The 27,687-nt window shown below is 46.9% G+C and overlaps 1 protein-coding gene across 4 annotated transcripts; it reads left to right on the top strand.

Annotated features, from left to right (window-relative positions):
• Positions 1-198: 198 nt before the first annotated feature.
• ASB9 (ankyrin repeat and SOCS box containing 9) lies at positions 199-27,440 on the top strand. 4 transcript variants are annotated; one of them, XM_002928960.4, is made up of 7 exons: positions 204-670; positions 8,218-8,297; positions 15,731-15,838; positions 18,176-18,326; positions 20,328-20,462; positions 21,940-22,131; positions 25,668-27,440. In XM_002928960.4, the coding sequence occupies exons 1-7, from the start codon at positions 580-582 to the stop codon at positions 25,790-25,792; spliced, it is 882 nt and encodes a 293-aa protein (XP_002929006.1). In that variant the 5' UTR covers positions 204-579; the 3' UTR covers positions 25,793-27,440. The 4 variants fall into 4 exon arrangements, with proteins under 4 accessions (XP_019665214.1, XP_002929006.1, XP_034505441.1 ...); XM_034649550.1 differs by lacking the exon at positions 25,668-27,440 and adding an exon at positions 25,645-25,666 and having other exon boundaries at positions 206-670; positions 21,940-22,199; XM_011236930.3 differs by having other exon boundaries at positions 208-670; positions 21,940-22,199; positions 25,668-25,793.
• Positions 27,441-27,687: the final 247 nt, after the last annotated feature.

Below are 27,687 nucleotides of genomic sequence, written 5' to 3'. Positions count from 1 at the left end.
GTGCATGTTGCTGTGCAAGCAATTCAGCGGGGCTGCAGCAAAACCAGCTTTCTCAGCTCTTGGGTTCTGGGGCTTTCTCAACGAGAAGCCCCCAAAGAACAAGCAGATCCCAGCAGAGCGAACAACGTTGCAGCAGGGAGTGGTTTCCTTCACCCCCACCCTGTTTGTTCTCTCTGCTCTCCAAAAGTTACAAGCTGGCTTTCCTTCCTGATAAACCAAGGCTTCCTCACTGATTGGTCTCAGTTTGGGAAAGGACGTGACATCAGCAACTTTGCAGACTTGGGGCTTGGGGGGCCGCTGTGAGCTTTGGCCAACCTCCAGCCAGCTAGGTGGAGCGTGCATGCGTGCATGTGTGTGTATGTGTGTGTGTGTGTGTCTGGGCGCGTGCGTCTGACCACAGGTAGTGTGCTCAGATTACCCTGCCTGTTCTGTTCTCTGCTGTTCTCTGCCGTCTGACCAGGACGGTGCGGCTCAACCAGCCACAGCACTGGAATTCCCAGGAGCAGGGGGAGCCTGGAATTTGGACTCTCCTGAGCAACTGAAGCGGAGCACGGAGCTGTCCCGGCCCAGGAGAGCACCATGGACGGCGAACCGGGGGGCAGGAACAGCAAGTCCCTGAGGCCAGGAGACCCTCCTGACACCAGGCTCCTTTCAAACCCGTGGATGGGGGGTGAGTGGACGGGCTGTGGAATCGGAGTGCTGGGGAGGCTGCCTAACGTGCTGAGGAGAGGAGAGGGCGGGGTGATTTCAGTGGCCCCGTCTGAGGTGCGTCCACAGCTTGGAAGACGTATATCCTTTACACGGTGGTTCAAAAAGGTGTGCACCTCTATCTGCCGAGTCCTAGAGACCGTACAAAGTCGACTGTCACAGTTTATTCACCGGTAGAAACTTCAGCACCCAAAGAATTATCTTTTGTGGGCCAGAGGTATCACATATATTACATTGGAGGAATAAAACTGACTTATAAATAGGATATTTTTACTGCCAAGACATTATTAAAAGGTCTTAGGTATTTGGCATTTAGGCGGGGCCAGGTTTATAAATGACGTCCAAACACTGAGTACTGATTGATTCACTTTAAAAGCAGACTTTTTTTTTTTTTTAACTTTGGAGAAGCATCTTGGATGATTCTCACTTGTCAGGTGGTGTCTTCACTATAGAGCCTCGTGCCTCTGGGCAACTGTCATTTTTTGGGAACATTAACAGGTGCCTGAAAGGATTCTGAAAAATGGGCCTAAGCATTAGAGGAGCGATGGTGACATTCGGATTCATATTATTAGCAAGGCTGCCCACAGCACTTGTCTATCAGAGGGGCAATATGCAGGGACCCAGAAGTCAGGCAGGATTTATTACTCTCCTGTCGTACAGCTGCTGAAAGGTGAGGAGAAACCAGAAGAAATAAAATAACAAAATGCCTTCCCTCCCACTAACGACTGCTACGGTCATTCATGTATCCAATTTTGCTGTTAAAAGGAGCAGAGCTTTGAACAGTGAGTAGGATTTGCATCTGCAAAGGCAGAACTGGAGTAATCAGATCTTTTGAGCCCAAACTTGGAGGAGTAGAAAGCAGAGTGGCGCCAAAAATTGCTTTTAAAAAATGAATTTGATAAATATATTTTTCAAGCAGCAAATTGTATTTCCGAGTTCATGTGGGAAAGAATCAGTAATCTGGATGACTTCCACGTGATTATTTTACACCTAAGTATGATGTTTATTTTTATTTCCACTCCAGAGAGGGGTGGCAGCCACTTTTCACTGATTAGGGTTTCTAAAGTTCCTAATCTCCATTTGGGGCCGGATCAGTGGGTGGAGGCCGGAAGGCGCCTGCATACTTAAAGGTCTGGTGCTTAGAAAGTGGATAGAAGGTCACAAGTAGGATGCAGAGAGTCTTAGGGAGCCCGCCGAGGGCAAGTTTGGAGAGATGAACTTGAGCATGGAGCTGCAGAAGGCTCGGACGGACGAGTGAAGCCTACATGAGGCAGGGAGTTGAGAGCCATCGATGGTTCTGGAGTGGAGATCGGGCAGTAATGAAGGCTGTTAAGTAAGTGAACCTGGTGGCCAAAGTGAGGCTGGATAGTGGGATCACGGAAAGTTCTTGCACTAATCTGCTGCTTCTCCAGCTCTCATGCAAGGGTGTCACCCGGAGGGCTTGCTCGCATGCGGATGGGTGGGCCCCACCCCCGGAGCTGGTGAGGCCTGGGAGAGGCCTGGGAGTCTGCATTCCTAATAAGCTCCCAGGCGATGCTGATGGTGCTGTTTGGGGACCAGGCTTGGAGAACCATGCACTCACTATCTCAGCATGGAGCTTACATTTGGATCGAACTTTGGAAATGACAGAGAAATGGGAAACGGGTGACTCTTTCAAAGGAGAGAGCAGCCAGGTTATGTTGCTTGATTAGATACTGGGACTAAAGGAGGGAAGGCAGCTGAAACTGTAGTTTTGAAGCCTAAATTAATGTCAGCCAAGGGGGCAAGGTACGAGAGAAGTTGGGGACGGGAGCTGACGTGGGAGCCAGGTGAGGAAGGGAGGATAGGGCTTCTGCTTTGAACATCAAAGTCCCAATGCCGCTGCCCGGCGCACAGCATGACCATGTGGCCCGGACGCTGGGGAATGCGAGGGGTCGGGAAGCCGAGACCTCAGAGTATTCTGTGGGGGCTGTGCTGAAATCCTGGGAAAGGAGAGCTGGTCTGATGGCCCACAGCTGAGAGCCAGGGTTGGGCCCCGGGGCCAGGCCTACAGGTGAGCACGTAGGACCAGTGAGAGAAGCAGGAAGAGATTCGATGTTGGCATTCCCCAAGAACTAAAGGAATAGAAGTTTCCAAAGAAGCAGGAGTCACAAGGGCAGATGGCAGGACACCTCTGCTCTCCTCCTTCCTCGTTTCCTGCCTCTGACTGGCCAGGTCACCCTTATCTTCCACCCCTCAGCCTGGCCACTGCCACCACGAAGCCCTCCTGGGCTCTCTGCTGCTCCCTTCCCGGGTGGAGCCCAGCTCCCCTTGCTTTGTTCCAGCCTTGCCCCTTGCGCATAACCTCAGTTCTAGCCCAGTTGCATCCGTTTGTGCTTCTGAAGTCCTGACCTTGGCGAGGTGGGAAACAGCACAGGACCAGGTCGGGGTTAACGAGCGCCCAGGTGTGGTTCGTCTGGGGGAACTTGGCTGCTCCCTTTCTCCCTTGCAGGTCTTTCTCTGACTCCTACTCTGAGGCAAGGGAGGAAAGGGTAGGCAGATGGCAACCAGCTCTTCCCAGAGATTGGTTTAATGGTTTAAAGAGGATGTCTTTATTTTCCTGAAAATACCTTGTTATGTATGGGTTGAGTTGTGCCTCCCCAAAAGATGTTGGAGCCCCAACCCCCATTACCTCAGAATGTGACCTTATTTGGAAGTGGGGTCGTTGCAGATGTAATTAGTTAAGATGAGGTCATACTGGAGTCGGGTGGGCCCTAATTCAATAACCGATGTCCTCATAAAAAGAAGAGAGGAGAAAGACAGGAAGAAGGCCTGTGACAGCAGAGGCAGAGATTGGGGTGACGCGTCTAACAAGCCAAAAAACCCAGTAAAGATGGCCGGCCACCACCTGAAGCTACAAGAGGCAAAGAAGAAAGGATTCTTCCTTAGGGCCTCTGAAGAGAGCATGGCCCTGACAACGCCTTCCTGACTTCCAGCCTTCAGAACTAGATGACGATGAATTCCTGTCGTTTTAAGCCAACTTTGTTAGGGCAGCTCTAGGAAAGCAATGCATACCTCCTCTTAGCAACTCGTACTCCTTACAGTGGAGGAGAAACTAGACATCACCCACAACCCACGGAGCAGGTCCCCCACTCCTGCAGGTTTTTGTAGAGAAGTCTTTCCTCCCGAAATCGAGCCCACCCAGTAGAGAGTGGAAGGAAAGTGAAAGGAAGCAAGCCCATGTGCTCATGGTGGATCTTGAGATATCGGGGTGCTTCAGCGGGGGCAGGTTTTCTGGGGAAACCTGCCTGACCAGACAGAATGGGTGCTGCTGTGAGGTCCCTGTGGAGAAAGCAGCCTGAGAGAGAGACACAGACGGACACCGGGAAAGAAGAGGTTGGGCGATGGGGCTGGACAAGGAATTACAGTGGACAGGTCTCACTTGCCCAAGAGCTGCCTCAGTGGGCCTTTCTGTTTCCTGTTTCTGACCACAAGGCTCTGTCTCTCTTCCTCTTCTTTTTGTTCGTCCTGATACCCAACCAGGGTCCATCATAATTGTGAGCACAGCCCCCACTCCCTCTGTGTCTTGGTGCACACCCCTGAGCCCCCCTCGCCACGTCCCGTAGACCGAAGGCAGACGCTCCCACCCTCTCACGGCCACCCAACCTCCCCTTCTGCCCCTTGACCTCACAAACTGTTTCCCAGGTTGGAGACAGATTTATGCCACTGTCTCAGAGTTTCGTTAGTAGCTCTTCTCAGAATGTACCAGTTAGCGCCTTTAAAATCTCTTCTGAAATAATGGAAATTAAAAAAAAAATCATTCCAGAATTGCAGTAAAGATGAAATGGCAGCCTTCCTAATGCGCTGCAGGGTTTGATGGTGGCTCGATTTAAGAGGAAGGTAGGTGTAATGGCCCTAATTGGAGGACTGGTGGGGTGGGTTTGTGAGGAGAGCTGCCTGCCCCATTTTCACCTCGAGCTCGGCTGCGGCATCGGTGGCGTTGCCAGTGACCCCATTTGGCATCGATTTTCTGGCAGTCAAACCAGTAGACCCTGGCTGAGCGAGTGTTGGGGAAGAATCCTTAATATATACTCAGGGCTTGGGTGGTGTGTCGTGTACAGATAATGGCCCTCGAGTTTCAGAGGCGGTGGTGGGGTCAGTGGAAGAGGGGATGGTGACCTTGAGTCCCTTCTTCATCCAGCTCCCTACTGGGAGCATTTCTGTGTTCTGGTGGGAATAGGTCCCCTTTCCTGCCCTGTCTGCTGTCTGGTGGTTAGCAGGAAGGCAGGCAAAGCTGGTTCTGGGTGTAATTGCACATGTTGTCTGTAGCTCGTTACCTGCTTGGGTGTGGGCTCTGGAAAACCCTAGAGAAACCTCTTCCTGATCTTCCCAGGCAGGAGCATCTAAGATGTATGCCTCAGCCGTCTCTCTCCAGTGTTTTTAAGAGCTAAAGAGTGAGAGAGAGAGAGAGAGTGTGTGTGTGTGTGTGGACTAGTCCGTGTTGCAGATTACGGTGTTTACTAAACCATGTGTGTGTATGTATGCATATAGATACATATCTGCACGCTCTTGATGCTAGAAAAATGTCAACCTTTCCACTGTCATGATTTTCAGTCTTCACACAATCACTCAGTTGTTCAGAGACCAGCTGAGGCCGACGTCCTTGTATAAATTTGAGATGAATTTTGCCTTTGGCAGGACCCATGTTTTTCTTCTGGGCAGGAGTGATCGACACATTATGATAGGCTTACCGAACCCTAGTCTGAAATGACTTCCAATTAGAAAGGTGCTGACGGGAATATAAAGAGGTACGACCCTTTTGGAAAAGAGTTTGGAAGTTCCATAAAAGGCTAAACATTGGGTGACCATGTCCTACAGCACTTCCACTCCTAGGTATGAAGCCAAGAAAACTGAGAACAGATACGCACAGATTTGCTCATGAATGTCCATAGCATCGCCGTTAATAGCAGCCAAGAGGTAAAAACAACCCAGGTGTCCATCAACCGACAGGTGAATAAGTAAAATGCGGTCTATCTCTACGGTGGGTATTATTTGGCCTTGGAAAGGGATGAAGTACTGATAGGTACTAGAACGTGGATGAACCTTGAGACATGACACTAGGTGGAAGAAGTCAGCCGCAAAGGACCACGTCCCGTACGATTCCATTTATGTGAAATGTTCAGCTTGGCAGATCCATAAAGGCAGACAGTATATAAGTGGCCACCAGGTGTCGGGGAAAGTGAAACTGGGCAGTGACAGCTAATGGGCAAGGGGTTTCTTTTGGGGATGATGAAGTTGTCTGAATATGGACAGCGTAGTAATAACGGTTGTACAGCTCTGTGAGAACCAATGAATGGTACACGTTAGGGGCGTGAATTGTATGGTATGTGGATTATGAGTCAATCAAGTCGTTAGATAGATGTAGATGGTCAGCCCCTCACCACGTGCACCAGGACAACACCCTGTGCTTCTCAGTGACACAGACTGTGTCTGCTTTGGAAATCCCACACTCTAACGCAGGGGGACCAAACCGCAGGTGACCTTTGTTATTCCTCTTAGAGGAGTACGTTGTTCTTTATTTACGGTAAATGGAAGGAGTAATGGTTTCAAGATGAATGAACAGAAAGTAAAGCCTGTTTTTGTCTCTGGTTGATAATATTATTAATTGAATCATTTTTATGAAATCTGAACGGAGTTACAATTTAGGACCCAAATTACCTGCCCGGACTGTTTAGGCTGTCAACTCTAATTAACCGAGCTCGCTTTAAGAAAGGGGATTGTGCCAGCTAGGTTTCTTAGCAGCTGAACACTTGGAAGGAAAAATGGATTAATCATCACACACATGGTGAACCATTAGGGTACATTTGCAAATGTCTTTTAAAACAGATCTTCCAAACCTTTTTTCAGTTTTTGGCTCTTCTCACTCAGGATTGTGTGCGCATTTGTATTTTGCATCAGCACTGGCAGTGCGGAATTAGTTGTCCTTTTAATTCTAATTTGGAGAGAAGTCTTTCCGTATCTGCAGCCTCGAGGGTAGGCTCCAAGCACTAGAAACAGCAATATTTTTTTCCTGAGAGAATCAGGAACCTCAGAGAATGCTGCGAGGCCATGAAGTTTCTATTGAGCATAAGGTTTTGGAGGTAGGAAAAGCCATTTCACGTAAGGTACTCGTAGGGACCCCAGAAGGAAAGCGTAGGATGGACTGCGTGACTGTAGGCTCGTTCAGCTGCCTCTTACCTATCAATGCTTCACGAATCCATCTGGAAGGATGGTAATTTGCTCCCTAGGACAGATTTTCCAGGGCCTTGATAGCTCTAGATAGCAGGCGGACCTCAGCCAATGCGTGTTAAGTACAAAGTGTTCTAGCCACGTCCTTTCTGGCTTTTCGGTTGGTAAGGCATTAGTAACTGCACTGGTTCCCCAGGTCTCCATAGCTTTTAGGAGCCACTGGTTCCTTTACGAGGCGTGACTGCTGCAGACCATTCTGCCTTGTTCGTGTGTAGCGTGTTTACTCAAGCAGGCAGGTAGGGTGAAGCAAGCTCGGATGAACCGCCTCACATTCTGATTTCCTGTGTTTGTTCTAGAAATCAGACACAGCTTGAGAGAAGGAAAATGCAGGTCTCTGTCTCATTCAGGTTACCTCCACATTCAATTAGAGAGAGGAAAACATGTAATGTGTTGGGACAGGGTTTACAGGCTTCCTTCCGCAGAATGTGTATTCTTTCTCTATGGTCGTCGAATACGTTTGCTGTTTGAAATAGCAGTGATGAGGGGGTATAATCAAGACTCTGCCTGATGGTAGGGCAGGATAATGATAGTAGCTAATAGGTATTGAGCTGTGGGTAAGTTTATTGCTGTCCTTACGTGACAGGGAAGGAAACTGTGGCTCAGAGCCTGTCCACGGACCCACAGCTCTGAAGCGGCCAAGTGGGTCTGAATCCAGAGCTCTCTTAACCACACCAGCAGGCTACCTTTTGGGGTAAATCATGTCCCCGTTACAAGGTCAGACTGAACTCTACTTTGTGCTTGATATTGGGATAGGAGGTAGTTCATAAATAGATAGGGTTCTGTTTAGATCTGATTTCAAACCTAATGGTGTATGTAATGATGTCATTACTACTATTAGTATATGGTGCTGTTTGCCGAGATACCAAAGTTCGGATTTCATGCGGGAAGCTAGACTGGCAACCACAGCTTAACACGCTAATGCTGCTGATCATTGAAGCTCTCACTTAACTAAATGGACCATTTGCCTTTGAAACCAGTGTGTAAATGGAAGTCCAGTAGTCCGTCATCCCAATCTATCTCTTTTGTCCTCAGCTGGGAGACTGGCTATCGTTCTTTCTTTAGCTATCTCGACATTTCAAATAAAATGTGTACTGGGAGCATCAACAGAGGGGAGAAATGCTGAAGGGCTCATGGGAGTCTTGGTTGATTGACTCCAAGGTCTCCCTCCAGGAAGACCCTTTGGGCTCTTCTTGACGGGGGAGGATGCGCCTTGGGTCTATAGAGTGTTAGCACGATGTAACCCGTTCCTCCCTTTCCGTGTAGGTGTTGTGTCTGATTGGTCTCCTGTGCACGAAGCTGCCATCCACGGACGTCTGCTCTCTCTGAGGAACCTCATCAGCCAGGTACATGGATTTTTTTTTTTAATAAATCTGATTTATTAAGATAGAAATTTCCTCTTTGGCAAAATGAAGTGAATCCTATCCCCTTTAACCATTTCTTTGTTGGGAGGCTGGCATAAATACTAGAATTTACTACAATTCTATGCACATAATAGGTACTATTATACCTACTGGGTGAATAACTGAGATCAGTGCATTCGAGTTACCCTCGCTTTACTCGATAGACTGCGTTCTTGAAAATTATCACCTGAAACAGTTTTTCTCAACTGGGGCAATTTTGCCCCTTAGGGACATTTGACAATGTCTGGAGACAGTTTTGGTTGTCACAGCTGGGAGTGGGGGTTGGGCGGGGTGCTACTGGCATCGAGTGGCTAGAGGCCAAGGATGTCATTGACATCCTACGTTGTGCAGGACAGCCCTCTACATCAGAGAACTATCCAGCCCCAAATGCGGTAGCGCTGAGGTTGAAAACCCCTGATGGAAAATAAATGCTTGAAAATGTCTTTTAAAATATGTAATCTTACCATTTTGAAGACATTTTCAGTCTTATGGAACCTCTAGCTGATAGTGGCTCTGCCCAGTTTGATACCAGTTTTTCTGCTCCCCAGGTGTAATTTCAAGTACACATTAATTTGAGTTTTGCTGGTTCGAAATTATTGGGAACTTAAGCAAAGACACTTGTAAATAAAAAAAGCGGTTGAAATCAAAATTCTAATAAGTTTTTGTTCGGAATGTTCTGTTTTCTGAAAAGACTATAGTCTTTTCAGGTGGGAGCTCTTGGCCCTTTCCGTACCATGGACCCTTTGGCAGCCTGGCAAGGTCTGTGGACCCCTTCTCAGAGTAACGTTTTAAATGCATGAAACACAATATTGAGACGACCTAGCAAATGAGAAAAAGAACAAATGTGACATGGTGATATAAAATGCATTAAATAAGATTTAGTGGCGATTCCAGTAACTACCGTATTTTCTAAGTAGGCTGAGTGCATGTTTTGAGATATTTTAGATGTCTGCAACAATCGAAACTCAATAAGAGAGTCTGTGATTCCTCTCAGTGATAGTCCTGTGTGCTGGTGTTACCACTGTGGTTTGTCGTCTGGATTCGTAATGGAAGGACATCAGACTTTTTAGGTAGTTGTTAGTGAAAATAAATGTTTTAAGTTTAAAAAATTCCAATTTCATGGACCTATCTAGACTAAGAAATCCTCCTGTAAGATAACAATTTCTTTTTTTTTTTTACTTAAGATTTTATTTATTTATTTGACAGAGAGAGAGAGACAGCCAGAGAGAGAGGGAACACCAGCAGGGGGAGTGGGAGAGGAAGAAGCAGGCTCCCGGTGGAGCAGGGAGCCTGATGCAGGGCTCAATCCCAGGACCCTGGGATCAGGCCCTGAGCTGAAGGCAGACGCTTAACGACTGAGCCACCCAGGCGCCCCGTAAGATAACAATTTCTAAAGAAAAATTTCAGACTACGTTAAGCCACTATCTTGAGCTGTTTATGGTAGCAGCCTATTATAAATCGAAATTTAGGTAGTAACACATAACTCCAGCTAAAAGCAGTTAAGCTGCTTCTCAGATAAAATGAAACATTTACCTTATTTTGATAGGATGAAAAATGATCACTGTGGCTTTTATATATCACATTAAATTGGACCGATATTCATTTATATTCAGTATTTATATGTCTACTGCACATCAGACGGAACCATATCTTTAAGTTCTGTCACATTATTTGAGCAACTTATCTTCTTGGAACCTCGCTTTCTACCTTCATAAAATGAGCATTCCAATAACTACCTGTATCAGTCAGATCTTGCTGGGCAACAGCCCAGCCTGAACGGAGGGGCATAATACAATAAACATTTATTTCTGGTCAACGAGTCTTGAGGTCAGGCAGCCTAGGTCGGGCTTGGCTGTAGCTTGGGGGCGGCTCTCCTGCATTTATCCCGTCCCTCTTTGAGCCACAGCTACCTGAGGAATTTCGGCTTCATGGCAAAAGGCTGGAGCACAGCAGGGCAAGCCCAGCCATGCAGGAGTACTTCCGGTCTGTTCATGTCACATCTACCAACATCCCGTTGGCCAAAGCAAGTCAGAGGACCAAGTCTGAAGTGAAGGCTGAAGGAAGTACATTTTGTCAACTATGAGGTGATGGCAAAGGTGTGAATGTATTACACTGCTATAGGAGAGTAGAGAATTAAGACCAAAAATTCAGTCCATTAGGTTACCTTATATGGGTCTGCGAGGATTAACTGAATTGACATCATGTAAATTACCTACTCCAGTTACCGTCGTCACACATGGTGTTTATTTCTGATTACGATCTAATAACACTTTGGCTAATCAAAGAAAAATGACAAACATGGTTGCTAAACCAAACCTATTTTAGGGAGGGAAATAAGACCAATGTTCAAATGTCCATAAAACAAAGAGAAAAGAGAAAGAGGAAAGAAATTCTAATTTGGCCCAAGAATGGAGAAACTGAATCCGTAACTATTCTTCACCATGGCTTCACGTTAAAAAATCCAGGACGTTTTTAAAAAATAACAATGCCTGGACCTCACTCCAGATATTCTGATTTAAACTAGGGCATTCTTCATACATTGGTAGGCTTTTTTTTGTTTTTCTCACATTTTATTTATTTGAGAGAGCGAGCAAACGAGCATGTGAGTGGGGGGAGGGGCAAAGGGAGAGGGAAAGGAAGAGAGAATCTCAAGCAAATTCCCTGCTGAGTCCAACTCTGGGCTCGACCCCACGACCCTGAGACCATGACCTGAACCAAAATCAGGAGCCAGATGCTTAACTGACTGAGCCATCCAGGTGCCCCCCGCCCTGCTTTGGTAGTTTTTAAAAACCTCTTGTAGAAGCACTACATTCAGGGATTTTTTAATAAGAGAGACCATTATGATAGTGTAGGAGAGAGGCGATTGGACATGAAAGGAATAGTAGGAAAAAAACAAAAGGACCAATAAGTTGGATTTCATTAAACTTAAGAACTTCATCAAAAGGCAATATTTAAAAAGGAAGGAGGCAAGCCACAGATGAGAAAATATTTGTGAGATATAGATATAGATATATAGATATATACACACACATCCATCCATCCATCTAATGAAGGGCCCATATTCCTTGTCTAAAATCAATACAAAAAAGATAGGCAACCTGACAGAAAAATGAGCAAGAGACTTGGACTGGCACTTCATAAAAGGGGCTATCCAAATAGTCAATAAATGTATCCAACTATGCTGATTAGTAATTGGGGTAATTCAGATTACAAGTAGGAGATCGTATCACCAGCTCTTCCCAGCAGAAGGGTTAAATGTGAAAAGACAGATGATACCAAGTTTCTTTACCTGTGTAGTGGTAATATGCATATTTTCTTTATGATAATTCACTGAGATTTACACTTAGGCTTTATGGACTTTTCTTTATTGCACTTCAGTAAAACCTTATTTTAAAAAAAGTAGCAGTTTGTTAGGTCAGCAGAAAGCAATTATGGTACCACTTGACCATAGTGGGACCTTAATCTGGTGGTTCTCAATCTGGACTGCACATTAGAATTGCCTTAAGATGTCTGGGGTAAGGTGGGGCTCTTAAAAATACTGATGCCTGACTTCAGCCTCATTTGATTATATGACAAATGCTCTGGGGTGCAGCCTGGGTGTTAGGCCTTTAAAGGCTCCCCAAGTGATTCCAAGGCACAGCTGAGACCTAGAACCTTAGCAGTAAGGTCTGGCTAAAAGCAAGTGGTGAAGACTGGCTGTTCAGTTTCTTGAATAAAACTCCTTATGCTGCCCCCTGCAATCCTCAAAGGGCTAAGACACTACGGAGTGGAAATAAGGAAAGATCCCGGTGTTCTGGAACATCGGATCTTTTGGATGTGGCAGCTAATTGAAGGCTAAGTGGTAAAGAATAAGAAGAGATCTCAGATCATAACTGCCTGCAAGTTACAGCATGCTAAGCGTACGTCATTTCTTAGTCCTCCTAACAGCCTTATAGGGTAGGGACAATTGTCTCCATTTTACAAATGAGGAAACTGAGACTTAGGGAGATAAGTAACTGGCTCAAGGTCACACTGCTTGTTAGGTAATGGTGCCAGCATTTGAACTTGGGAATCACTCTGCTTACCCTCCCTCTGAGGTCTCCATCCTAGGTATGAGACAATATAGTGGGGCCATTCAGAGAATTTGGGCTGGCGAGACAAGGAGCCCTTTACAGGGAGAGTTTGGTTGTTGGCAGAAGCTGAGTTTATGTGGTTAGTTGGGTCTCTAGATGCTTATGTCTTAGCAGGGAATTAGAAACGTGTACCGGGGCAGAGATTGAGTTTGGAAAGCCGTATGTGACATGTAGAGAGTATTGAGAGACAAAAGAAAAGAGCTGAGGGCAAATCCTTGAAATGCCTGCATTTACGAGATGTGAGGAGGAAAAGGACTGAGTTACTGAGAGAGACAGAAAAAGGACAGTAGGAGGTCAGAGATAGCGCTTTTGTCAGGGAGAGCTTGGTTTTCGAAGCCAGGGCAGAGGTGTCATGAGCTTGGGATGAATACATAGCAACTTCCAGAAGTGGAGGAGATCGAGGACAGAGCGAGCTATATTGCATTCGATAAGGAGAAAGTCTCTGGTGATCTTTAAAAGCAGTTTCAGCAGGACTGTATTGGTAGATGAGAGAAGGGCTAGAAGTAGAGACTATGGGGACAGACTAATTTTGAAAAAAAGGAGGAGGGAAGCAAAGGGGAGAAGAACATTGGATGGAAGTTTGGTAGAGGGTCTGGAATGAGAATGGGAAGGCTTCAAAACGCAAAAGGAAAGTGTGCCTGAAGAGGAGGGAGCTGGGGAACGCCTGTGAGAAGGTGGCCGAAGGAAGTCATGAGGTGATGGAGGGACCAGGTAAGGTCATAGGCTGTTGGGGCGAGCTCAGATGTTTCTTTCTCAAAGAAAGGAGCAATGGAAGAACAGCAGACTGGAGACATGCAGAGAGATTTTAGGGGTGGGGAGAGAGGAATGTATGAAGTCCTCACATCAAGTGGCTTTGAATGTATGAAGTCCTCACATCATTCCCTTTGATGAGTGAGCGAGACGGCTGTTCGTGACCTTCTTCTGCCCCGAGTGTAGAGAATGATGGATCAGTTCTGTACAGGACAAAGGAAAAAGCCAAACCTTCTTGTAGTCTTCAGGTTGGTTCAGGTGGGGGAGGGCATGTGATTTGAGGCTGGGACAGAAAGCTGCCAGGTACTGAGCACTGTGTCACCGTGGGTGCCCTGACATCGCCCAGCCCCAAGGCCGCATCAAAAAGAGTGTCTGATGATAGGCCGAGATTAGGGACAAATTGATTACAGAAAGGTTAAAGATAAGCCACTTAATCCATTTTTTTAAAACCTGAGAACCCACTGGGGACTGGACACTGTGTGAAATAATGGGTTAAAAATTACCTTATGATATTCTAGGATTCAGATTTGTCAGTAATTCTGACCAGTTGCCGCTGTTCATTAAAGTAGCGTCCAAGCTCAGTGAGCAACTGTACGCACAGTCCTACATTTGCAAAGTGAACCTGAAGGTGAAGGAACCTCTTTGACATGTGCTTATGTGGTGTGGGTGAAAACTTTTTGTATTGTGACTAAATTCTTTTTTGCATTTTCATTTACGTAGGTTTATGTAGAACTACCCAAATGATTGCTTAGAAATGGCAGCGGTCTCAAAAAGAAAGAAAGAAAGAAAAGAAATGGCATTGGTAACTGGAGGAGTACATTGGTTATAACAGAGCACCTAATTCCTTTAAAGGACAGTCTTCTGTCATCTCATGATCTGTGGCCCCAGGGAATTGTGAATTTCTTGTGTATTTCTTGTGTATTCTAGCAGTGTGAGTGGAAGAGATTGGACAAATACAGAGCATTGAGAGGGGGCAAAAAAGGATCTGAGAACAGATCTTTGAGGGGATGCCTCCAATTAAATAATAAAATAATAATGACAATAATAAAACAGATGCCACACTGAAGTCCCTGGGCAGTACCTGTGAAGGGATCAATGCAGTAACTCAATTCTTCTTGAGTCGGCCGTCAGGAAGCATTCATTCAGTGCTCCATGGGTACAGAGGGGATGCGAGGTTACAAAGGAAGGGAAGACGTAGTCCCATCCCTTCCTGTGAACAGCAGGGCAGCGGGGGTGGGGGGGAATACTGTAAGGGATGTTGGAATTTCTCGTTTACAAATGGGTTATTTCGAGTCTCCCAGAACCTCTCCCCAAGCCCACCCAAAGAAAAGCTCTGGATTCAGGATCCTGTTGACTCAGGCATATGTCCAGAATGATTGGACCTCTCAAAATCTATGAGGTCACCCATCAGACAGTAAAAGCCGACAGGACAGAATGATGAGGAGGCTGACTGATGCAGAAATGTCCACACAGGTGGAAGAATGTGTGTTAGGAATGACAACATGAGAGCAAATCATTGGAATGATTTTAGGCAAATTTTAACTATTATGGGAAGAAAAGGTACAATGTATTACCAAGTCATTAGTTAAACTAACCGCGTTCTCAAAATATGTGTCCCAGGAAAGACCAATTTGATTGTACCCAATTTCCTCCTGTTACGAATAATGTGTTCCATGATCAGGGCGTCTGTGGAGCCTCTCCTGGAGTTCTTCTGATGTTTTGCTTGGATTGAGCTCATAATCCGTCTCCTGGAGAGCACATTTTCCCAGAAGTTGATGAAGCCCAGGGCCTTCTGACAATTTTCTTGGCTCTTCAGACCTCGAGTACCTAGAGTGGGAACGTAATTGCCCCTTTGCCTTGGGACTTTCTGCCTCTGTCTGTGTGTGGAGGCTCCCCTCGTGCTTTGGTCCTGCATTAGTCATCTCTTGCTGTGTAACAAATTACCCCCAAACTCAGCAGCTTCATGTAATAGACCGTATTAGGTCACAGGGTCTGTGCATCAGGAGTCTAGACACAATTTACCTGGGTCAGGGACTCCTATAGCTGTTGGCAAGGTTCGGTTCCTCCGGGCTGTTGGACTGAGGGCCTCAGTTGGAGTTGTTGGACTGAGCGGCTGTTAGCTGGAGACTGCTCTCTGTTCCTTGTCATGGACCTCATCGAGACAAAAAGCCAGCAAGTGAGAGGACAAGAGAGAGCGAGAACGAGATAAGCCAGTCTAGAATGTGTATCCCCAAGAGTTAAATTGCGGGGTCACAGGGGCGCATCTCGTCCACTCTAGTAGAGGCCGTCCCGCTGTATTTCTGAGAGGCAGTAGCATGTTATCCTTTCCCAGCTGCATGAAAGTTGCTTTTGTGTTTGTTTGTTTGACGTTATCAGCAACACCTTAGCATACAGTCCGACTGGGAGCAAGGTTAACTTTAAAAGAATTGTCGTAGGGCTGGATCTGTGGCTGAAACGCCGCCCTATGGAGCTGTGACTTTGCACCCCTTACTCTGTTCATTTCCTCTCCTGCAGGGGTGGCCCGTGAACCTCATCACGGCAGATCGTGTGTCCCCACTCCATGAGGCCTGTCTCGGAGGTCATCCCTCTTGTGCCAACATTTTATTAAAGCACGGAGCTCAGGTAAGTGCGGCTCAAATAATGTCTTAGAAACCACGACAAATGCCTGTTTCCATCCCTTTTGAATAATTTCCAGCCCTTTTGACTAACCTGATCTGAAGGTTGAAGAGGGGTGTTTTTCAAAAGTATTGTGTCCATCAAACTACTTTGCTTTAACGATAGATGAAGTACTGAATTTTTAGCTAGAAAGGAATGGTTTGAGTTTGCATCATTGTCTTTAACCGTGACTACTAATAAATAGCTGTTAGATTTCTGCCTTTGTTCCCAAGGCTGGAAGGTGATGAAATATAGAAAACGTAGAATGTTTGGCTCCATAAGACCTGAATAATGGTCCCAAGCCGTGTCTACCATTTGCTAATATTGGAAACTTGGTTAAGTTACTTAGGCTCTGAGCTTTAGAGTGCGTATCTGAGAAGAGGGGGAAATTAACAGCGAAGCCGTGTGCCCCGGAGACAGGAAAGAGCTTTGTGGGATGTCGGTATCTACGCCACAGCGGGCAATCACCAAACACTGTTTCTACCTGTTATATATGGCCGTGTAACAAGCCACCCCAGCTTAATGACTTATGACAAGAGCCATTTATTTGTCTCACAATTCCTTGTGCCGGCCAGGTAGCTCTTCAGGTCTGGCTTGGTTCGGCCGACCTCAGCTGGGCTTTCTTTAGGCATTTGAGGTTAGCTGACAGGTTGGCTGGGGCAGGCTGCTTCGTGACGACCCTGCTGGGGTGGCTGGGGAGGCAGAAAACCTCTGTGTGGTTTCTCATCCTTTCGCAGGCAGCCTGGCCTGGTTCCCATGGTAGCAGGGATGCCAAGAGCATCAAAAAAAGACAAGCTCTCGGCTTGCATCCCATTTGCTCTTGTCCCATTGGGCAAAGCAAGGCCCATGGGCGAGCCCCGATTCAAGGATCGGAAAAGAAGTGTCCATCTTATGATGGCAGGAATTGCAACGCTGTGTCGCAGAGGGCTATGCATACTGGGCAGAGAATCTGTGGCCGTTTTTGCAAACTACCACCATGTGACCAGTGTGAATACTAAGAAGCTTGCTGGGAGCACACAGAAGTGTGCTGGCCCGTTCCTTTCTGATGGGGAGAGGAAGCCTGATGAGGCTTCCAAGGGGAGAATGATGTCTAAGCTGAAAGGCAAAGGACCCGTTGGCATCAGTCAGCTGAGTCGTGGGTTGGGGCAAGTTCTGGGCTTCCCACCCACTGGCAAGAGCAAATGCAAAGACTTGAAAACGGAAGTGAGCAATTTTTTTTTTTAACTTCCAATCACTCCTTGTGGCAGGAGAGCAGAGTGGGTAAGAGGGGCCAGAACACGAACAGCCTTGTCATGCCCACCAAGAAAATGGGCTTTGTCCTGAGAGCAGTAGTAGAGAGCCATAGGTGAGCGCATCATCGGGTTTATACTGGGGTTAAGAAAACTGACTCCACATGTGGAAGCAGGGCCGAGAGGAAGGAGAGGCCGAGTGGCACGTAGGGTGCCAGGTATAGAGAGAGACTCCCTGCCGGGGTTGTTGAGCCGTCTCTGGGAAGGGAGTGCCTCCTTAAACTTTGCGCCCGGGATATCTTCTGTGCCTCACTAGTCCTCTTCTTCCTTAGAAATGGCTTGTGAGAATGATTTCATGGTCTTCATAATATCTTTGCTTAATAATGTAGAAAATTTGCATTTGACTTGGCTCTTCCCTATTTGATTATAGCCCAAACTGTGAAGTCGGATGTGAACTTGTAAGTTTCGGTCAGATCTCCAGCCTTAGAAAAGATGTCCCCAAAGACTCTAGCTTTATGGCCCTGTAGGACGTTAGCGAGTCTTGTATCTATTAGAAGATTTATTTCAGCATTTAATTGACTGACGATATAATTTCTCCTTTGAGACAGCCGTACCACCTTACTGGTTCTCTCCTTAACGAACAAGTTGAAGAAAATCTTTGGCACGCATTCACACTATAGTTCTGTGAAACTCATGTTTTAAAATTTAAAAAAATATGTTAACTCTAAAAGGTTACTCTCACTGCTGGAAAGGACACTGGATTGGTATGGGACGGGTCTAGAATGGCACGTTTAAAACAAGGAGATTAGTTTGTAAGCTATATAGGATTATCCTAACTAGTTTCAAGGTTCATGTTCCTGGGGGCGTGGAAGTGGTGGAATATTCGATAACATTCTCGATGCCTTACCTCAGTCAGTTTTTCATAACCTTGCGGAATTTGGTATTTTTGTCCTCATTTTATAGCTGTGGAATCGAAGGCTCCAAGAAGTTAAATAGCAGCTTAAAAGTAGTGGAGTCTAGATTTGAACCCACGACACCCCACTGCCAGCCTTCAGCCTGGAACTTTTCTTTCCAGGTGAATGGCATCACTACAGACCGGCACACCCCCTTGTTTAATGCGTGCGTCAGCGGCAGCCAGGACTGTGTGAATTTGCTTCTGCAGCATGGGGCCAGCCCCCACCCTGCGAGCGACCTGGCGTCCCCCATCCACGAAGCGGCTAAGAGAGGTAAATCTGTTGAGAATTTAAGTTTTCCACCACTCCTTCAACAGACATCTTACTGTTGTAAGAGGAGGGATATTTTTAAGGGCTCTCTTCTCAGTGTGGGGTCCTGGGACCAGAAACATCAGCCTGGCCTGGCAGGCGGTGGCAGATTCTTGGCCCCCACGCCAGACGCATTGACTCAACAACTCTGGGGTGGGGCCCAGCCATCTGTGTTTTGTTTAGCAAGCATCCAGGTGATTCTGAAGCACACAAAGTTTGGGAAGCACCCCGTCAGAGCATCTGGAATGTTGTTCACTGCTGTAGTTCTGGAGCAGGGTCGGGCACACGGTAGACTATCCATCAAGATTTGTGGAATGCATTGTTGAACCCATGACCCCAGAAAAATCAAATTATTTTATTTATTTTTAATTTATTTTTAAACAATATTTTATTTATTTATTTAACAGAGAGAGCACAAGCAGGGGGAGAAGCAGGCAGAGGGAGAGGGAGAAGCAGGCTCGATCCCAGGACCCTGAGGTCATGACTTGAGCCAAAGGCAGATGCTTCACTGACTGAGCCACCCAGGCCCCCTGCCCCACGTAGGTTTTCTAAGTGAAACAAACTTTCAATTTTTGGAAATAAAAGATGCTGTATACAGCTTGGGGTAATTCTCCACCATGCCCGGCTTTATTGAGGTGTAATTGACAGACAAAATTGTATATATTTAAGGTGTACTAACATGATGACTTGATATACACCTACATTATGAAATGGATACCACCATTAAAGTAATGAACACATCCATTGCCTCATAGAGTTACCATTTTTTGTGTGTGGGGAGAACACTTAAGATCTACTCTTAGCAAATGTGCAGCATACAATATGGTACTCTTGTGCACAGTTACCATGCTGTACATTAGAACCTCGGAACCTACGCAGCTGCGGTAATCATTCCATAAAGCCACAGTTTTCCCAATATTCTTAACTCTGGTACAAAAAATAGAATGGCAAGTTCTGCTTCTCCCCAGTGTCCATTACTGTCGTCATCACCATCATGACCACATGTTGCTAGAAGAGTTTTTATTTCTCTGGTGACTTTCACAGAATGGCTCCCCATGAGACTTACAGCAGCCCTGTTTGACTGAAACCATCCATATGATAATTATCTCCCAAAGCACTGACATTTCTCTCTTTAAGAGACCTGTCAACTCATCAATTCCCTGGATGCATGGAACTCAAACGATTTTATAAAAAGAGAAATGCAGGGTGCCTGGGTGTCTCAGTCAGTGAAACGTCTGCCTTCAGCTCAGGTCATGATCCCAGGGTCTGGGATTGAGTCTTGCATCGGGCTCCCTGCTCAGTGGAGAGTTTCTCCCTCTCCCTCTGCTCCTCCACCCTGCTCATGTTCTCTCTCTCAGGCGCTCTCTTTCAAAGTAAATAAATAAAATCTTAAAAAAAAAAATACAAAGGAGCAATGTTTGAAGTATGACATTCTAGACCAAGCAAGAGCGATTTGGCTTTCACCATACCTAGTTCGCCAAGCTGGGCCCCACTCGGATTGGATTGGCAGCTGCTTCTCAGCCTCGCCTGTGTCCACCGTGGCCTGTTTCTCCCCAGGGCTGGCCCTTGGTGAGCTTCTCGGCTGCCTCCCCAGGCCCGTGGCCCATACTGTGCTCTGTCTTCTTCAGCCCTACCTGCAGTCCCTGTTCCTCCAGCCCTCTCCCCACCCTCACTTCCATTTCTGTATTCAGTCTGATTACAAAGCCACGGACACTTGGAACAGGTTGCTGGCTGCTTCCCATGGCTCGTAAACCCCAGTGGAGTTCTACCCGGAGCTGCAGAGAAATAACCTCTTAGGGTCAGCCCGTTAACTGATGGCAGTGTGTCAAGTCCTTCCCTATGCTAAGTAAAGGGAATAGCTTTTGGTCCGTGGCAAATGTAAGCACGCAGGAGAGAGGGAAGGTGGTGTTTCCGTGGCTGAGAGAATGTGCGCTGCAACCATCTTTCTTCTGTCCTGGGCTGCAGGCCACGTGGCGTGCGTGGAGACCCTTGCGGCTCACGGGGGCGATGTGGACCATAACATCAGCCACCTGGGCACGCCGCTGTATTTGGCTTGTGAAAACCGGCAGGTAGCCTGTGCCAAGAAGCTTCTGGAGTCAGGTAAAGCAAAAAGCTCACGAAGCAAGGAAAGAAAATGAAAAGTAGACTGAACGTCTTTTGAAGCTGTTTGTATTGTAGCGGGGGGAAGAGTGGGGGTCACGGTGTCGGGCGAGATCAGGGTCCGTGGTGGCTGTGTTCCCAGGAAGGGGGGATGTTTTACACTCTTTGCACTTTCACTGTCTCACTTGTAATGAGGGTGAGGGTGATGAGTGTATCTCCTCCCAGGGTGGTCCTCCGTGATTAACTGTTCTCCTCCCTTCCCTCTCACCTCCTCCCTCCGGCCGCTCACATTCTTTTATTTTTATTTTTATTGTTTTTTAAATTTTTTATTATGTTAGTCACCATACAGCACATCATTAGTTTTCGATGTAGTGTTCCATGATTCATTGTTTGCGTATAACACCCAGTGCACCATGCAATACGTGCCCTCCTTACTACCCATCACCAGTCTATCCCATTCCCCCACCCCCTCCCCTCTGAAGCCCTCAGTTTGTTTCCCAGAGTCTATAGTCACGCTCTTAGCCCGGCAGGACTCGCACAGCTGCTGGAGCTGGGCTCAGCCTCCCTCCCTGGGGCCTCCTCCTCCAGTTCGCCTTTGTTTGGAGATTCAACTTGCCCCATTTTTAGCTCATTGTCGATCTTCTGTGTTCCTCGGAAAGGCTTATGTTGCATCATTCTTTTTCACCTCTGTGCTGTTGTCCAGACCCTTCTTTGACCTCAGAACACCACTTCATCACCCCTGTAACGACCTGAGTCCTGGCTTATTCTTTAAAACTCCAGTAACCCCTCCCTTCCCTTCCCTTCCCGTCCTATCCCGTCCTGTCCCGTCGCCTCCTGTGAACGTTCCTGTGGTTCTTGTTGCCTGCTACTCATTTGGCTGTTGTTGCTATGAATTAGGAGATTCATTCTCCTCTCTCTCTCTCCCTCCCACCATCCTTTCCTCCCTCCCTCATCCCCTCCCTCTCCCCTAATGCTCTAGGGAGATTTTAAGCTCTTAGTCAGGAAAGGGTAGGGTTTCACATCCGTCACAAAACCAAGAACAGTACCGAAACAATCCAGTTACTATTTGTTGAGTGGACATAGGTTTCCATTTTACTAGGGGGACAGCAGCTCAGGCAAAGCCACATGTCCCCGCATGTCCCAGTGGGAGCCAGCATCCGGCCAGGGTGTGGATTTGTAGAAAGTGTAGGGGTGAAATTGGCTTGGGATGGTCCTAGAAATCCACCTTACTCCTGAAGAGGAGGACTTTTCTTGTATGTAGCACACCTACGGTCAGCACTCAGAGGCAAGGTTTTAAACCTCGTGTGCTCTACAGCTCGCGTCTTATTCAGTGGGATCAAGTCATCTCCCGTTTTCCCAGGATTGCCATGCCCACCGTCGAAGCCCTTTTGTTAAGGGATCTTGAGGCACGGTGCATTGGGAAGTTAGGTGCTCGCACTCAGCTTCCTGGCTGACTCTTATTCTTGTGACTCTCTAGGAGCCAGCGTGAACCAAGGCCGCGGTCTGGATTCCCCTCTTCACGCGGTGGCCAGGGCGTCCAGTGGGGAGCTGGCACTGCTGCTCATGGACTTCGGAGCAGACACCCAGGCCAAGAACGCCAAAGGCAAACGTCCCTCGGAGTTGGTGCCTCCAGAGAGCCCTCTGACACAGCTTTTCTTGCAGAGAGAAGGTGCTTCTCCTTTGCCCGAATCTAAGCCCTGATCCATAGTGACTCCTGTGGGCTCTAGCAGGAGGCAGGTACTTACCGAGTTCTGACTTCTGATGCTATAAGAAAGAGCATTCTCTGCCGTCACCAAATGTGGGGAGCGGAGATCATTTAGTATTCTACAAGGTATGCTCTTGGTTACGTGGTAAAGAACCACCTGTTGTTGGAAATGTTGGAGACAAGCTGTTTTGGATGATCTAATATTCATATACGGGGTAGGCCAGCTTTAAAAGAATTAACATTATTTTCAACTTTTGATATTAAAGTTATCTAGAACATGCTTTAGAATGATGCGACAGAATCCTCTCGGGGGTTGTACAATGCCCCCGGGATGCCTTACTGCACTACAGATGGGCCAAACTACTGGGCACTCGGGTTCTGGGGGCAAGAATGCTGCTTGCTAAGTGCTGTAAGTTCTTCCTTTAATGATCGGCAGCAGTCTGAAGACATTGACTATTGACCATTGCAGGTCAGTCAACACCTATGTCCACACTGCCCCCAAATAAGAACCAACACTTCCAACCCAAACAACTGAACATTGTCATTAAGTGCTGTGCAAGGGGATAGGGCTGTGAGGTCGGGGATGGGCTAGGGTGGGGAGCAGAGACCCCTCAGAGGGCATTCGTAATAGTCCCTAGAAATGGAGAAGAGCCAGTTCAGAGCCAGTTCAGGACCTGCTCTTTTACTAGAGTGTGGACTTTAGGTTAAGTTTTCAGGGTTGTGGGACTTTGAGGCAGGCTTCCCTATCTGAGGGGTTCTGAGGACAGGTTATCTTGGTGTATACTGCCTGCATGCTGAGAATTAGGCCTAGCTCTGTGCAGAATTGTGAAGTGGCCACAGAACTTTCTTCCTCCTACCCCGACTGCCTAGCACACTTGCAGTCAAAGCCCTGCCTTTGGGTCCCCCAGACGAGGCCGTCCTCCCTGAGCAGCGTCATGCACAGGGCACAGTTCAATAGAACCCCCTTTACATTAAGCAATGTGATCAGCGCCAGGCCGCTTTACTTGCATTTTGATGATTTGTTTTTTGAAAATTCTATTTATATATAGGGCCTATTTCTCCAGCAAGCACGGATGGCCAATGCTTGGGGCCCATGATGTTTTTAGGGGCCCATAGAAATGTGTTCATTTCTTTAAAAATCCGAAGGAAGAAAGGTTTAAAACTCAACCTGGATTATGTGCGTCTTTATACTGACACAGTGGTAAAATACCATTTTTTTTTAAACTGGGAAAGAGATCCACAAAAGCAAAAGTGCCTCACGGCCCCCTAAAGTTACAAAGTCACGTACACACACACACACACACACACACACACACACACACGTATGTGTGCGTGCGTGTGTGTGTGTGTGTATACACATATACATACACAATCCCTCATCCCCTGCCTCAGCAGATAATCCCATTGGACTTTCAGATTGCCTCCACTGACTCTTCCCTTCCCCTTGATTTCCCCAGGCCATTTGTAGGTGCGTACATTGTCTTTCATTCCTTTAATTCCCATTTTGGTGACAGTGTGGCCAGTGATCCCACTGGTTTATAAATTGGCATTTTCTCCTGGAGAGAATTACTGCTGCTTTTGCCTCCATGAGTCATTTTTGGAGTTTTGGTGAGGTCACCTCTCAGCAGTCTGGAAGCCCACGGGAAATGGGGCCAGGCTATGTGCAGAGAGCCAGATCTGCGGATTTAACAGCGAATTCTGTCTTGGGATGCCCTGGAAAGGAGTTCAGGAGTATTACCACGGCATTGGTCTTCAAAAGCGTCTAAAGCCGTGTTTACTCACAGCACACAATGAAACCTGAAAATGACTCCAGCCCAGCATGACAGAGCCACCCTTGAACGCACTTTGGCTTTAAAGCATCGTGAGTGTTGCTGGGGGAAAAAAAGAAATCGAGACCAAACCGATATGCCAATTCATAGATAAAGAATGTGTTGCTTTTATTATGGAGTCAGATGAACTCCTGGAACACTGGCAGGTGCCAGGAAGCGGGTGCGGGTGCAGGGCTATGGTGGGTTTTCAGCGCTGCTTCTGTGGACGTAAGGCTACACTTGTGCGTCAGGCTACTTAGAGTAAACAGCAGACGTTCAGCTAGTCACAGTAGTTGCGCTGAGCTTCCTCCGATGTCCTTTTCTGCGTCGTCTGATACTTCTTTATCAGTACCTCCCACAGTTGTCCCCGACCGCGTGTCTAGCACAGATGATGAGGCCCTCCGTAGTGAGACGGAATGCAGTTCAGTTTCCCCACAGTGTACGTTCTGCAGCTTGCTAACGTATGCCTCGAGTCCACTGGGAAACCCTTCCTTAGTAGATGGCCTGAGTCCACAGAACAGAGTCCAGAAGGTGCCCTAAATCCCCACAGGGGCCTTGTGAATGTGCTCTGGGGTCCCCATTGACAGGACTGCGTTTCTTTCTTTGGTCGTGGAGGTGTCTCTTACCACCTGTCCTCTTCTCTGTCAGCCGAGAGATGGCTGTAGCTCGTAGGGATGTGGTAGGAAAGCCGAGGCCGCTGTGTCCTTTCGTTTGGGTTCTCAGTCCTGGCTCCACCGTGAGATGACCTGGGGCAGGTGCCTTTAAAATATCTGATGCACGGGGCCCCATCAAAGATGAATGGAAGCCAGGGCCCCGGGGTGGGGCCCAACTTCTGTGGTTAAAGCTCCTCCCCCTGATAGGTCTTTCGGAGATGGAGCCTGGATTGAGGACCACTGCTCTATGGGATTCTGGAAGGTATATAGCTTTGCTTTTGTGTGTTTAATAAGAGAGAATTCCCAGTACAGTTTGGTGCAGGGGGTGGGGGGTGGGGGTGAAATCATGGCCCATCCTTCTACGCTATAACAGGGTTTCTCAACCTTAGCAGTGGTGACAAACAGAAGTGTCTCCAGGCTTTGCCAAGTGTCCCCTCCTTTCCCCTTCTATCCAATACCCTGTTGAGAACCACTGTTCTAGAACGTAAACTCTTGGCTGGTTCCCAATGCAAAGTTTGTGCTACTGTGCCCTTCACCTCTGAGTCGAAGCATTGGGTTTGCTCTGAATGCAGAATAAAAAACAAATATGATTTAAGAAGATAACATACCCTTAAAATTGCTAAATTATAAACATGTTTGTATCTAGAAATGCCTTATTTTTGGGGAAGTACCTTATTTTTTAAGGTAAAGTACAAGAAAGCCGTTGAATGCATATTTTATTTTCACTAATGGGAATTTTGTGTGGCTTCCTAATTCCAAAATTAGCTGCCTTCGGCCTCCATTAGTGAGACTCAGATTTGATTTTTTTTTCAATCTGTTCTAAATCAAAACCTAATAAGCTCATTTCAGTTAGATACCAGAAAAGAGAGAACATGGCCTAAAAATGCCTCCTGCTACAAAACCCCGAAAGTGGTCTTAAGCAGAACCACGTTTATTTCCCTATGACAATGTTACAGCTTGTCTGCTTTCAAAGAAGGAAAGGAGCCGAGCCTTAGATCAATGACACCGACGTGCAGCTTGTCTTGCGATCTTTCTCCAGGGCCCCCTTCCTTGCTGCAGCTCTGCCGCCTTAGAATCCGGAAGTGTTTCAGGACCCAGCAGCATCACAAGATCAACGGACTCGTCCTCCCTGAGGAGCTGAAACGGTTTCTCCTTCATATGTAAATGTGTCCAGGGACCCGAGTCCCAAGGGCCCACAGAGATTCCCGAGTGTTGTGGCCCCTGGCAGTTTGCAATAAAGTCAGGTTTATAGAGCTTGGCCGGTTTTGTCAATTAGATTTTTATTTTCGACAGAAACACACTGGGTACTTTCGTACTATTAGTTGGGAGGCGTAGGAGGCCTTTCCACCTCCCTCCCCCCCAGAAGAGGGTGGTGAAAATCCCAACTCTTGTTTGAACCTCTTGTGAGCCAGGACCAGCATAAGCAGCGGCCCTGCCAGTTAAGTACCGTTCCCTCCCCTTCTCCAGGTGAGCCCTGGAGACTCTGGGAGGTCAGTTTGTCTAGTTCCTCCCAGTGAGTTCAGGGAAGCCAGATTCCAGGACGGGTTTTCTGAGGCTCACCTGGGGATTTCTGCGTGAGGCCGAGTTTTCAGACGTGACTCTCTGGGCACCATCTGTTATGTGGGAAGGAGGATAAAGAAGAAAGGGATTTCTTTTCTACATCTGACTTTTTTTTTTTTAAGCTTTCCCATTCTTATGACAATGTAGGCACCATTTCTTTTTCTCAATGAAAATGTCATATACATGTTAGGCATGTTCTAGAACTGTGCTGTCCACTACAGTAGCTACTAGCCTGGAGGTTCTCAACCAGGGGTGATTTTGCCCCCTACGGGGCATTTCTGGGCCAATGATTGGAGACTTTTTTGGTTGTCACAACTTTGCGGGGTTGAGGGGTTTGGGGGTACTCTTGGCATCTAGTGGGTAGGGGCCAGGACTGTTACTAAAGCAGCCTGCCGTGCACGGGACAGGCCACCACCACAAAGAACGATGGCAGTCCAAAATGCAAGTAGTGCCCAGGTTGAGAAACACTACACTAGCCATCTGTGGTTGGCTATTTCTAAAAATGTAAATTAATTAAAATTGGATAAAATTAATCCAGTTCCTCAGTGTCATTGACCACATTTCAGATGTTTAATAACCACACGTGGCAAGGGGGTTCCTGTATTGGATATGCACAGATATGGATCATTGCAGAAAGTTCTATTGCTCCATTGTTGCAGACCTTTCTATTGGACAGCACTCTTCAGATGCTTAACAAGTGGATTTTAGCTGCCTTTCAGTTTCTGATTTACATGAGACCTATAACATAGTTTAGTAATAATGGCTGTAGTCTGTCTTCTCTCGGAGAAATGAATTTGGGGCTCCATTGTATCAACAGAAAGAAAATGTTGTACCTAGTTAAGGCCAGTCCTTACCTGTAAGAGGACACATGGCCTAGGTGATCTCTAAAGATATTTCTGAGATAATTTCCGTGATTCTAAATTCAATTTGCTTTTTGGAAAATAGACTCTAAAATATTGTTCTAAAATACTCAACTAGTCACCCAGCAGATGGCGCTGCTGCCTCACAGTCACTTAAGCAAAAAGGCTCCTTATAAATGACCCATTGTAAGATGGTTTACAACATAGGGTCTGGAAATTTCCATTCAGGAACAAAAACTTTGTAGTGATAAATTCATTCCGTTGACACTGGGTTTCCTTCTTCCCTTCCAGTGTACCCCAAAATGCAAATATGACTCTTCAGAGCCTCACTTTCCTGCTCCTTTGTTTTCCTTCTCGATCTGATCACATTGACATTTATAACTGCTCAGAATGGAGACAGAAAAAGAACACCAGGGGCGCCTGGGTGGCACAGCGGTTTAAGCGTCTGCCTTCGGCTCAGGGCGTGATCCCGGCGTTATGGGATCGAGCCCCCACATCGGGCTCCTCTGCTGGGAGCCTGCTTCNGTGCCCGTACCAGGCCCTGTCCTAGGCACCACAGTGAAGGAGGCAGGCAAAGATAGTACATTGACTTTCTGGATCTTAACACTGTGGTTGGGGGAATCATTTGCTAAGAAGTAC

The sequence above is a fragment of the Ailuropoda melanoleuca genome, chromosome X, assembly GCF_002007445.2.
Source record: "Ailuropoda melanoleuca isolate Jingjing chromosome X, ASM200744v2, whole genome shotgun sequence".
Classification (NCBI taxonomy): domain Eukaryota; kingdom Metazoa; phylum Chordata; class Mammalia; order Carnivora; family Ursidae; genus Ailuropoda; species Ailuropoda melanoleuca.
The sequence above is the reverse complement of the archived record's forward strand: the minus strand, read 5'-3'. Positions and strand labels throughout refer to the sequence as shown.

Coding starts and splice junctions, on each gene's coding strand:
- ASB9 (XM_002928960.4), top strand. CDS start 580: ATGGACGGCGAACCGGGGGGCAGGAACAGCAAGTCCCTGAGGCCAGGA. Junction 671..8,217: donor TTCAAACCCGTGGATGGGGG/GTGAGTGGACGG, acceptor CTTTCCGTGTAG/GTGTTGTGTCTGATTGGTCT. Junction 20,463..21,939: donor CAAGAAGCTTCTGGAGTCAG/GTAAAGCAAAAA, acceptor GTGACTCTCTAG/GAGCCAGCGTGAACCAAGGC.